This window comes from Balearica regulorum, chromosome 2 (assembly GCF_011004875.1).
Source record: "Balearica regulorum gibbericeps isolate bBalReg1 chromosome 2, bBalReg1.pri, whole genome shotgun sequence".
Lineage (NCBI taxonomy): Eukaryota > Metazoa > Chordata > Aves > Gruiformes > Gruidae > Balearica > Balearica regulorum.
Window position 1 is genome coordinate 76992844 of NC_046185.1, and position 13037 is coordinate 77005880.

Consider the following 13037-nt stretch of genomic DNA (forward strand, 5'->3'; position numbering starts at 1 on the left):
CAGCTACTTCCAAGACAAGCTCCCAGCAACTAGGAATGTTTAGCACATACTCTGCCATATGTAAGGCCCAGCACTACGCCTTTTCTTCAGAACAGAGGGCAGTATTTTTACAGCTTCTCTCCCTCTGCTTCCCTTCTGTTGCTTCCTCACAAATGTGGACTGTGCAAGACCACTGAAAGGACAGAAATGAAAGGGCTATGCAAAGAGAAAATCTGATTAAGTAAACAGAACAGTCTCCTCTTTTATCATTCTAACTTCCTACCATTAAATCGTTACTTTTACCATTTTACTTTCTGAAAATTTTGCACAGAAATGCTTAATACCAGCTCAAGCTACTAAAGACAACTTTAGGAAAGGCTTTAAGTGAAAACCTTTGAATTTCAAAGTTCGTGATCTAGCTAAAAATAAGATGTTCCTAATAGCATTCATGGAACTTTTGCAAACTCAAAGGCCATCTAGTGACTAAAGTTAAAAATCACACATTTTTAACATGGCAATACTTTCATACTTTAAACGCTTCCTATTTTTTAGTGTTAACAAACAGGTCTGTTGGGTAGGAATGCATGTGACATTGTTTGATGGGTAGTTTATTTTAGGAGCATAATTTCCCTGAAACTATAACACTAATGTGATACAATAAAGAATCAGGCCTTATGTTCTATGACAAATTCATTCAAAACAGGTTGCATTTAAGCTCACCATAACACAAATAGATGGATAAAATCTGTTATACCATCATCTCAGTAGACATCTCTCTGCTCATTTGGTATAGGTTTCCTTGACTAATTTTGTATATCTAGGCTGTATGGTCCCTACAGACTTACTCTGACCACTGTAGGCAGTTACCACTGCAGGCCATTTACTACTGACTCAGTTATTAAAAAGGACTCTTCCAAGTTCAACCTTGAATCTGAAAGCCCACTGTGCTTCCTGTGTTAACAGAGCTCATTCAAGTTATTAAAAAGAATAAGGAGCAGCATTTCCCCCCAATTTTTTTCATTCTTTTGGACCAAGACCAGATCTTTAATTGTTTTTTCCTCTTTTCCGAGTAACAAGAATTCAAGAGGCAGTATCAAAATTATGCTAATAAGAGAAACATACGGTGCAGTGCTTGTGTAGCGAGGCTTTGAAGTTCGCACATGGTTAAGTTGGATTAAGTCTACATCGGCATTGTCAATGTCTTCAAAATTTACTGCACCAACACAGCCACTGTTTGGATAGAAAGGAAATCAAAGATATGTACATTATTCATAAGACAGCTGGTGGAAGCAGCTGAACCATATACTGCATGCTCCAAAATTCTAGTTATTTATTAAAACTGTCCACAAGAAAAAACATGGAGATGAACTGCCCTGTGTGCTTGGCATGTCCCAAGATGAAAACAATCATCTGCTGAACTTGCAGCACATAACAAATGACCGCTCTAGTACATATGTGCAGAGAGGAGGCTTGGGAAGAATGGAAATAGGAGAGAAATGTGTCATCTCATGTCCTTTTGGCTATGCCCATGATCAGATTGGGATATTCTTACAAAGAGAAGAATCCTGATTTCTAGTTTACCATCATCTGCTTTCTAGTTTACAGGTAAAAGGCTGGAGTCACCTGCAAGCAGAGGAGACTTAGTGCACACTCTCCCTTGGCACCAGAAAACACCTTAAGATTAGATAACATAGGCCATCTACAAGTCTTGCTTCAGAAAATGAGAGATGGATTGCTTGGGCTTAATCAAAAATGTAGAAAGTAGAAACAAACCAGGGACATTGTACTTACGTATACAAAGGGGTATGACAGGTTCGAGAGCTTCGGCTTACACTGTTAAAGACAAAATAGATCAATCACCTTTTTTTCGCCAGACAGAATATTCTGATAGAATATTTATGAGGTCTCAAAAGAGAGGTGGTGACAAGTCAAAGTTTTGCTCTTGGAATGATGCAATGCTCATTTGAATTTGGTAAAAGACTGTGGTAAATTATTAGATTGGCATATATGCTAAATGACCCAGTTCAGCAGGCAGAATCTTGTATTTTAATCTTCATCCTCAGATACTGGGACTTCAGTCAATTTCCTAGGATAGTATAAGCAAGTTTTCTTTAGAAATGAACTGCTTCTCTACTTGTAACACTTCTCTCATTCAGTTATTGAGAACACGGGAGAATTTAACATCAGGTCTGAATTTCTCTCTTGGTCTGTCCATCCAAGCTGCTCTCACTGGCCATGTCTATATTCCTTTGAAAGAGCAACATTCAAGAAACCGTAATGATAGTGTTTTCTAGCTGCCTTCCACCCTGCAGAGGTACCTGTCTCTCCCATTGTATCCCTGACTGTGCCCAGTAGAACACCTGTCCATTGAGTTTGCCTGAGCAAACCTGCTGGTGCATGATCTGGAAAGGAGGCAATTCTAGCTTTCCTATGTTGTTTGACCAACCTTTCTATCCCCCTCTCTACTTGGCTCTTATCTGAGCCCTTCTGAAGCTCCTGTCACCCTTTACAGGGCTCATCTAAAATGCTCCACTATAAGATTGTTTTGGATTCTACAGAGAGCAGATAAAACCTTCAGTTTGTACATGTGTATGATTATTGTGGTGTTTTCATAAATGTCATGTCTCGATGTGAACATCAGATGTATGCAGTCAGGACATTCACTTTACATATTTCGTCTGTTCTGCTTTTTATATTTAACTTTCTCACAGGAGAAGCATTTTAGAGTATACTTTCCATATAGTTATTGATTGAATATTTTAACTTCTCTAATTGTAGAATGCTTCAGAATTTAGTCTTCTGAAATAATTAACTGTGCACAGACTTCATAAAGGAAGTGTTCAGAGGACCCCAATATTCCCAAAAAATTAAGCTTAGAAAACAACAGGTCTCTGTGGAGAGGTAAAAGATCTTGTCTGAAATCTGCCCCAGAAGCCTCCAACAACCTAAAATCATAATTAGATGTTTCTTGTAAGGCAACATTACCTAATTAATTTGGCTTAATAGATTCTTACGTAGCAATCAGAACAAATTGCAGGACTGAATTTTAGTTTAGTAAAAATAATAACTACAATTAATAATCACAAGTAACAATGTGAGATTTGTTATGCTACAGCATCATTCCTATCCCAATTTTTCATAAATATCCTTATCCTCTCTTTTGGTACTGTGTATGCATATCTTCTTCTGTAGCAATTTACAGGGGAGGGAGAGGGAAAAAGTATGAAATCATTTGAGGCAATTACTGGAGTGTGCTGATGACCTTAAATGTTCACTTGGGACTGTTTTTATTTGAAAACATTGCTGTGGGTTTATGTGTATGACCTACACAAAATTTAGGCTACATTTCATTAGCAAAACCTAAAACGAGGTGGCAAGAAATTGTTCACTGACTTGGCTTATTTCAGGTTCAGGATTGTATCTCCTTTTTGTTAAACACTGGGAAACAGGATCAGCCGACACTTCCACTGTTGATTCTGGAGGCTGGATTTTGGAAGGTAATATATTATCCCAAGGAACTTACTTCTTCATAAGCTCTAGATCAACAGTAAAAAAGAAAAGAATAAAGTTCCCATATAACCATCAGTGAATGACATCGGTAGTTAGATATTAAGGAATTATGTGACAAAGAAGGATGTAGAAAATAACAAAGGTGCATATTTCTAGTTTAAAGGAAAATAGAAAGCTTGGAATTGTATGTTGCTTGTTGGGAACAAGTAGTTATGGTACAGTTTCACAGGCTTATCTTCTTTAAAACTTAATTGAAAGAGGTAGTTTATCTTACAATAAGCTTACAGTGATTATGGGTTTTATTTTGTCTGAATTTGAATAATCAGTTAAGTGAGACAAGACATAAATAGAGATTAGACACTAGTCATATCATGCCTGTCACAGGCGTTGAAGACAGATGTACAGAATGCCCTTTTGGAAACTCCAGTTTCTCTTCACTGCCTATAGAGGAAGTGGAGATGAAAGGCACAGACTGGATGCAAGCTTTTAGATAACTGAAGTTCATAAGACGAATCATATGCTAAATGCTGTTAAAACACCAGAAGTTCCAAGTGATAAAAAAATTGTTTGTAGTCTTATGTGTCCTGCTATCTAAAGGTGCATAGCAATAAAAAGAAGATGAAAACATGAAGCAAAGCACAAGCAAAATCTGGTGTCTCACTTTTGAGTATTTGATTTGTAGAAATAGTCCCTTGATTTTTCTTCTCTCCACCTTGCAGAAGGATCACTTGATTCCTAAAATAAAATCAAATACATGGCAGAAAGCAATGCCATCAACATATACGATACTATGATTGCTTGTTTAAAGAATGAACTGTATGTATCTGCATTTTCCTAATTTATTTTCTTTTGCATCAGAATGTGAAACATGCATTTTCATATACTTCACCAGCCAGCACTGGAGATCAAGAATGGATCTATTTCTAAGGAGTCTTACTCAGGAAGGAAAATTCAATATCGTAAATACAAGTTTAAAAACTAACAGAATGTCCTTGCCTCTCTATTCCTCAGGAATGTAGATTTCCATTTGTTATATTATTTATAAAATGTCATAGCAAACACACTTTGCAGTCCCTCACATATGCCTGGTGTACTTGTATGATGTTCATTGCTACAAACTGTGTTCCTCAGGGTTCAATTCTAGGGCCAGTTCTGTTCAATATATTTATCAACGATCTTGATGTAGGACTTGAATGCACCATTAGCAAGTTTGCTGATGATACCAAACTGGGAGGTGCTGTTGACTCTCTTGAGGGACAAAAAGCCTTGCAGAGGGATCTAGATAGATTGGAACATTTGGCAATGATTAATGGGATGAAATTTATCAAGTCAAAATGTTGGATTCTGCATTTAGGATGGAGTAATGTCATGCACAAATATAAACTGGGAGAGGAGTGGCTGGAGAGCAGCCCTGCAGAACAGGATCTGGGGGTGCTGGCTGACAGCAGGCGCAGTATGAGTCAGCAGTGTACTCTGGCAGTCAAGAGGGTAAACCACATCCCAGGGTGCATTGGACACAGCATAACCAGACAGTCAAAAGAGGGGATTATCCCACTGTAACAATTTTGTAACAACACAAAAAATTAAAATTATTGGAATGATGGTCACCATTAAAATCTGGTCATGCTAACATAAAGCTACCCAAAATATAGCTCTTATTTCAATGTAATTAGATGAAGAAATGAAAAAGTCAGATTTCACTATACTACTGTAATCACTGCCAAAAGTCTGTTAAATGGAAAGCAGACTAAAACCAAAATTATTTACATATGTTTTCTGTCATTATAAGAAGAGCAACAGACACTTGCCTTCAGACTGGGATCCATACAATATGCAAAAATATGGTTTTGGTCAGGTAGAGCAGGAGCAACTTTCACTGAGGTTATCCAGTCTGAAAGAAAGGGCTTCCTATTGTGTTAATCAATATGCAGCAATATTTACTTTTTTAAACTGGATGAAAACAACTCATGACTTCCCATAAAAATCGATGCACCAATTTTCAGTTACCTGTTACTATTCTGAGTTACAAACTTCCACAAAAATACATTAAATTACATGGAAGATGAAAGTAAGTGATAAATAATATCACAGCATTCATTGTTATGGTTTGGCCTACTTCACATGTTGTCATGTACAGTACTCACTGTATAAAGGAAAGTATCCAAGTTAGCAAACGTAATAATAAAAACTTGTTAATGCAACTCCAACTAGTAATGGCATATTGCATTTCTGCAGTTACATAATCTTTGCCAACCCTGAAAGCAATAAACAAGATATTCCATCAGCAGTATGTGACTGACTTCCTAAAGACATTTCTCTCTCTCCTTTGTCCTCTCAACTTCATATTCCAATAATCTGAACCCTCCCTGACCAGGTCCCGTAAATCAGGCTTACCCACTGAGAAGCCATATCCTGAAGTTACTGTAGAGTCATGTATGTAGTGACTGGTGAGCAAGTACACGCATGCTGATAACCAAGTGAGCTGCTGCCAAATAGAATGGCATCTTCATGGTCCTCCTCTGGACTTGCTCCAATAGCTCCATGTCCTTCTTACGTTGGGGGCCCCAGAGCTGGACGCAGTACTCCAGGTGGGGTCTCACAAGAGCAAGGTAGAGGGGCAGAATCACCTCCCTTGACCTGCTGGTCACGCTTCTTTTGATGCAGACCAGGACACGGTTGGCTTTCTGGGCTGCCAGCACACACTGCCGGCTCATGTTGAGCTTGTCATCAACCAACACCCCCAAGTCCTTCTCCTCAGGGCTGCTCTCAATCCATTCTCTGCCTGGCCTGTAGCTGTGCTTGGGATTGCCCTGAACCATGTGTAGGACCTTGCACTTGGCCTTGCTGAACTTCATGCGGTTCACATGGGACCATCTCTCAAGCCTGTCAAGGTCCTTGTGGGCAGCATCCCTTCCCTCCAGCATGTCAACTGCTCTACACAGCTTGATGTCATCGACAAACTTGCTGAGGGTGCACTCAATCCCACTGTCCATATCACCAACAAAGATCTTAAGCAGTGCTGGTCCCAATACCAGCCCCTGAGGAATGCCACTTGTCACTGGTCTCTACTTGGACATTTAACTGTTGACTGCAACTCTTTGGGTGCGACCACCCAGCCAATTCCTTATCCACTGAGTGGTCCATCCATCAAATCCATGTCTGTCCAACTGAGAGACAAGGATGTTATGCAGGACAGTGTCAAATGCTTTGCACAAGTCCAGGTAGATGACGTCAGTTGCTCTTCCCTTATCTACCAATGCTGTAACCCTGTTGTAGAATGCCGCTAGATTTGTCAGGTACAATTTGCCCTTAATGAAGCCATGTTGACTGTCACCAGTCATCTCCTTGTTTTCCATGTGCCTGAGCATAGTTTCCAGGAGGATCTGCTCCATGATCTTGCCAGGCACAGAGGAGAGTCAGTAGACCTGGGCCTGTAGTTCCCCAGGTATTCCTTTCTTCCCTTTTTAAAAATGGAGGTTATGTTTCCCCTTTTCCATTCAGTGGGAACTTCACTGGACTGCCACAGCTTCTCAAATATGATGAAGAGTGGCTTAGCAACTTCATCTGCCAGTTCCCTCAGGACCTGCAGATGCATGTCATCAGGCCCCATGGACTTGTGCAACTTAAGGTTCCTTAGATGGTCTAAAACCTGTTTGTCTCCTACAGTGGGCGGTTCTTCATTCTCCCAGTCCCTGCCTTTGCCTTCAGTGACTTAGGCTGTGTGGCTACAGCACTTGCTGGTAAAGACTGAGGCAAAAATTCATTCAGTACCTCACCCTTCTCCATATCTCAGGTAACCAGGGCTCCCATTTCCTTCCAGAGGGGGCCCACATTTTCCCTAGTCTTCCTTTTATCACTGACATACCTGCTTTTCTTGTTGCCCTTGATGTCCCTGGCCAGATTTAATTCTATCAGAGCTTTAGCTTTCCTAACTTGATCCCTGGCTGCTCAGACAATTTACCTGTATTCCTCCCAGGCTACCTGCCCTTGCTTCCAGCCTCTGTCGGCTTCCTTTTTGTGTTTGACTTTGCCCAGGAGCTCCTGATTCATCCACTCAGGCCTCCTGGTGTGCTTGCTTGACTTACTCCTTGTTGGGATGCATCACTCCTGAGCCTGAATACTAACCAGCTTTCTTGGGCCCCTCTTCCCTCCAGAGCTTTATCCCATGAAGAGGCCAGTCAGCTCTCCTCAAGTCCAGGGTAGTGAGCTTGCTATGTGCCCTCCTCACTGCCCTGAGGATCTTGAACTCCACCATTTCATGGTCACTGCAGCCAAGGCTGCCCTTGAGCTTCACATTCCCCACCAGCCCCATATTGTTTCTTCAGAACTAGGTCCAGCATGGCACGTCCCCTTGTTGGCTCCTCTATCACTTGGAGAAGGAAGTTATCATTGATGCATTCCAGGAACCTCCTGGACTGCTTATTCCCTGTTGTCCCTCCAACAGATATTGGGGTGGCTGAAGTCTCCCTTGAGGACCAGAGCTTGTGAACAGGAGGCTGCTCCTATCTGTCTATAGAGGGCCTCATCTGCCCGGTCTTCCTGGTCAGGTGGCCTGTAGCAGACCCCTGCTATAGTGTCCCCTGTCCCTGCCCTCCTTTTAATCCTGACCCATAAGCTCTCAGTCAGCTCCTCATCCATCCCCAGGTGGAGCTCCATGCACTCCAGCTTGTCATTGACATAGAGGGTGACACGCCCTCCTTGTCTCCTCTGCCTGTCCTTCCTAAAGAGCCTGTACCCTTCCATCCCAACACTCCAGTCATAGGAGCTATCCCACCATGTCTCCATGATGCCAATAACATCATAGCCCTGCACGGGTGCTCATGTCTCCAACTCCTCTTGTTCATTCCTCCTGCTATGTACATATTTATGATTGTCCTTGAGTTGCTAATTTGATGTTTTTCAAGTTGCACATTTTTTTGCTCTTTGCTTTACATTTTGTTGCCTCTAACCTACCTTTCTTCATTCTCTTTCTGCAGGCAGATAAAAGGTTTCATCTCACTGAGTACCTATGTTACAAACTGGGACTGCACCAGCATTGCCTGCAGTCATTTTCTATCATTATTTGAAAGGTAGGAGAGGCTGGAATCCTACTTTGATATGCTTCACACTCAATGTACTGCTTAATCCTGGATTACTACTGGATGATTACTTCTCCAGACTAATGATTACTCTGGAGAAAATGCTTCTTGCTTCAGGAGAGGAAGCACTGGGAAGGGAACTCTTCCTATACAAAGGCCATTGGAAATGAGTATAATGCAACCACAATTATTTCAACAAGTTCTGTATAAAATTCTTCAACAGACCCTCCTAAAGTAACAGTGGAATAAAGATAAGTTCTTCAGACAGATAAATAATTGATTAGAAGATCAAAGAAGGAGGGAAGGGGTAAATGACCAATTTTCCAGGTGGATGGAGGTCACTGGTAGAGAGATCTGGAGGTAACCCATCTGGGCTTGGAATTTTGTTGCTTTAAATATTCACAAATACCTGGAAATAGAGGGTTGGAAGTTAAGTGATGGGTTCAAAAAGCAAATTGATATATTCATGAAGACAAATCTATGAATCTATGTCTACTGATTACAAAAACACCATCTCCTGGTCATGAATCCCTGGTTCACAAATCATTACATTATAGGAAAATATACAGAGGAAGTATGATGACATTCTTTGTTAATTATCCACAGACTTGGATGGAATACTGGACTAGTTGGGCTTTTGGACAAATCCAAATATGGCCACTCTAGTAGCAGCATGAGTTAACTACTTATTTCCTATAGAAAAGGGTTACTATCAAGTCTACAGGTAAACCCTATAGTCTTTCCCATTTCCCTGTTTTTGAAGAAAACTATATCTACAGATGTGTCAGCTTCCAGTAGTGGCAAGATGTCATCTCTGCTCCTTATCGCACCTGTCAAATACCCTGGTTCCTTCTGCAATCTCTATGGCCATCTCTGTGTTAAGCCAAAATAGTATAGTGATGACAAACTGGGTATGAGGGTTTCATCACCAGGTTTCCAGTTACAAATATACCTTCACGGTCAAAGACTGAGAACACGGCAAAGAAACTTGAGACCACAGAGAAAAGGTTATGACATTCTGTTGTCATGTGAGTGAGAGAAGGGGATTCTACAGGCAAACACTGTCAACTTCCTAAAGACCTTGTCTTCTAGGACTGAGCACCTTCCCTATACTGACTGAGAATACACGAAGAATAGCTTTTCAGCTGTCTCCCTTCTCTGGCAGTCTCTGATTCTCCAGTCTTAGAACAACCTTCTTTGTCAGCTTGTCACCTTTGCTTTACTATCTCAGAGCCTCACTGTTCAATAAACTTGCTTTGCTCAGTAGATGCAAAAGGCTCCTGGGGAAGTTCAAAGTAGCACTGTTGACTGCCAAAGCCATAACATTACATCTCACAACAGAGAACCTCCTGTCTATCGCAGCTGTTTTATATACCTCAGCTCATCTGTCTCAAAGGCTGCTTCTGCCTCTGTTGTTGTTTTTTTTCCATTCATCCCCAACACAGTGGAGAAAGTGACTGCAGAATTTGCTTGCAAAATGACTGACTGATCTCTCTTTCAGCACAACTTCCCAAAACAACTTAGCTGTGGAATGTCTCAGGACTGATATTTAGAAGGATTAGCAAGTTTCATTACATCATGTGCCTGGGGGTTGGTAGCTGGCTCTCTGAATCATACAGCTGAAATCTAGAATTTGTTTATGCAGTCTCATTAAAAATAGTGGCTTAAAACTCAACTACTTTTTATATCTATATTTACACATTAATAGTTAATACCTCAGCATCACAGGAAAACTTGTAAATGAATACTAGATTTGGAAAAACATTTGCACAGCTTTCCTTAAGAAATTTATGCAGGACTATATCTGTTTCAAGATTTGCCCCTGAGTTAAGTTTGACTTTTTCTTACAGCTTCAGTGGAGTCAGTATTTCTCTCTAATTGTGAACTTTACCCAATGAAAAATCACCAGAAAGCCACTAGATAGTTTCTGTCTGCTTTCTGGAACTACTCTCCATTTCGGACCACTTTCTTGACTGTAATGTGGGTGACTGACTTGATGACATTCAGTTTCAGATTTTGTCTGTGTTCAAGTGTGTCTCTATCTGCCAGAGTATCTCTGTCTCTGTCTCTGCTTGCTTTTCTCTGCATTGGAAAAATTAATGGTCAGATAGAATTGCATATCTCAAATCTTCTTTCCCCATCACTTTTCCAGAGGCTTGCAGAAAAAAACAGCTGATCAGTTCTGATTGATGTCTGAGGTCTAATTTCATATGTGAATGGAGAACACAGTAACTAAGAAATAAGAGTGAAAATTATATGGGATGAGCCAGGAAAAAAATGAAAATTATGGAGTATATTTTTTTTATCTCTTGCGGTTTCTTGGGCTCTTTTCAGTTCTGTTATATGACTGCAGTAAGCTTAAAGTGATTTAAGATGCAAAGTTCGAAGACAGAAACAAGGAACCAAAACCACTGCCTGAATTTATAGCACGTAGAGACTTTATGGTGACAATAACACAGATAAAGTATAGCTAACTGTGAAGTGAGAGTGTTATCTCTGCATAGTAATATGGAAAAAGGAGCTTATTTACATTTATTTACCATGTTCTAAGAAATGCCTCCCCCATCTATAAGCAACTTGCCTGAGTGCTCATAAAATTTTGTTCTAGCTGTAATGAGCATTTCACTATGAAAATCATTGGAATTGGCCTAATCTTCATAAAAATTTAACCATATTGCTTACTGCTAATTATGTCTGCTTTTAGAAGCCGTGGGTAGATATTTCTGCATTCCAGAATTTTCATCAGAAAAGTCTGAATATTAACCACCAACCCAACTTTGTTTCATTTTAAAAACAGTGAATTTCTATTTTGATGCTGTAATCAATACGAAATGATCAGACCCAACTTTATGTGTAACACATTGACATAAAATAAGAGGGTAATGTGTACTTCGACCAACATGTGATGGCAGTCCTAAAGAACTTCTGTTCTCTGATCAACTAGACACTGGAATAGGTCTTTAAATGTGCTGCACTGCAACTTGTCAGGAAATACTAGAAGAAATATCCAGGGGATTTCCTGACTCTGAAGTGATTTGTTATTTTGGTTTACTTTAAAACAGGTGCTAATTAGGACTATTGTAATTGTGACTAACTTCACAATTTACCTAAATACATTTTTTTAAAAACATTATTTACCTTCAAAGATTTTATTTTTTTTTTTAGCATTAGAATGCTCATTAGAATTTGCTGACTGGTACCTCTTTGCTACAGCAGGGACAGTGAATCATACAAACACTCTACTGCGGTTATTATATTCAATTGAAATATTCTGGACAAATATATTTTACAAGGTTGTTCTTTCAGGACCTTGGGGGATGGAGTTCAGGAACTAGTTGTATTTATTTGTTAAGCATCACCAACTTCTTTGGTGATTAAGAAATAAAAATAGTAGTTTGCTTTACCTCTGAGTCGTGCCCTGACAGAAGCAGCTGACACAGTCCTGGAGGTCCATCTTCTGTTCTGGTTGGTTTCCTCCAGGAGGATCATCTGACTCCTGTGAGCAGTCTGGCCTCTCTTTCCTGTGATGGGGACGCGCTGGTGAGGTTTACATCACTGTAGTCTACCAGGGATTCAATAGCTCTTCCAATATTGGGCTGCAGGACAGCATCTGCTCCTGGACTCACAAAACCTGAGCAGGGATCCACTAAAGGCACATCATCCTGGTGTGGAAATAAAGGGTAATTTGACCCTTCTGGAGGGGTGAATGGATTGAATTTAAGGAAAGAATTACTGTTTTTCTCTTCAAAGCTGGCAAAGCCATGTCTGTACTCAGGACCTCTCACAACAGGCATGCACATCTTCTTTAACAGACTTCGATACTGTTGGGGATCCATCTTGTGAACTGGTTCAACTGACAAGGCAGACTTTTTAAAGGCACTTGCCTGCCTTTCAGCTCCATGGGAAACCATGGTCATTCTCTTCTATCATCCCTATGTGGCGGTAAACTTAAAAGACTCCAATTGCTCCTGTTTCTCCAAGTTTCTGAAGTCCTAGCCAACAAACCACAGTAAAACCAGAGGTCATTCTCCAGAAGATCAGTACGTAGAAACCATAAAGGGCAAGACAGCAGTTAAAGTAGTGAATTCTTTCATGAAAAGAGATTTATCAAGTACGGTACAGACCGAACACAGCCATTGAAGGAGCAGAGAGGTCTTTTGTTGCCTGGTAACGATGGAAACCACCTCACCATGAAATGTCTCCTGGTGTGAAACAGGGTTCATGCCTACCACAGGAATCTAGTCCTTCAAGTGGCCACACATAGCAACTTGAAATGGCACTACCAGTTACTTATTCATCTAGTAGAGGCAAAATTAAGAAGTTTTCAGTCTTACTGAGAATTACACGGTGTTTTCATTGAAGTATTTTAAAATAAGCTATTCTCTTGGTATCACAAATATGACTTACACCGAAACACAGATTTAACACAAAATTTATCAAACAAAACCGCAGCTAAATGCAAATGTAGAA

The 13037-nt window shown here is 40.3% G+C and overlaps 1 protein-coding gene across 1 annotated transcript in view; it reads right to left on the reverse strand.

The window, feature by feature from the left end:
* The window catches only part of SPMIP7 (sperm microtubule inner protein 7), a 35802-nt gene extending 23318 nt beyond the window's left edge, over positions 1 to 12484 (reverse strand). The window contains 9 exon segments of the mRNA XM_075747113.1: positions 1106 to 1209; positions 1771 to 1819; positions 2864 to 2924; positions 3373 to 3498; positions 3500 to 3515; positions 4151 to 4224; positions 5298 to 5380; positions 11972 to 12118; positions 12121 to 12484. Coding sequence (XP_075603228.1) covers positions 1106 to 1209; positions 1771 to 1819; positions 2864 to 2924; positions 3373 to 3498; positions 3500 to 3515; positions 4151 to 4224; positions 5298 to 5380; positions 11972 to 12118; positions 12121 to 12484 — 1024 coding nt within the window.
* Between the last annotated feature and the right edge of the window lie 553 nt (positions 12485 to 13037).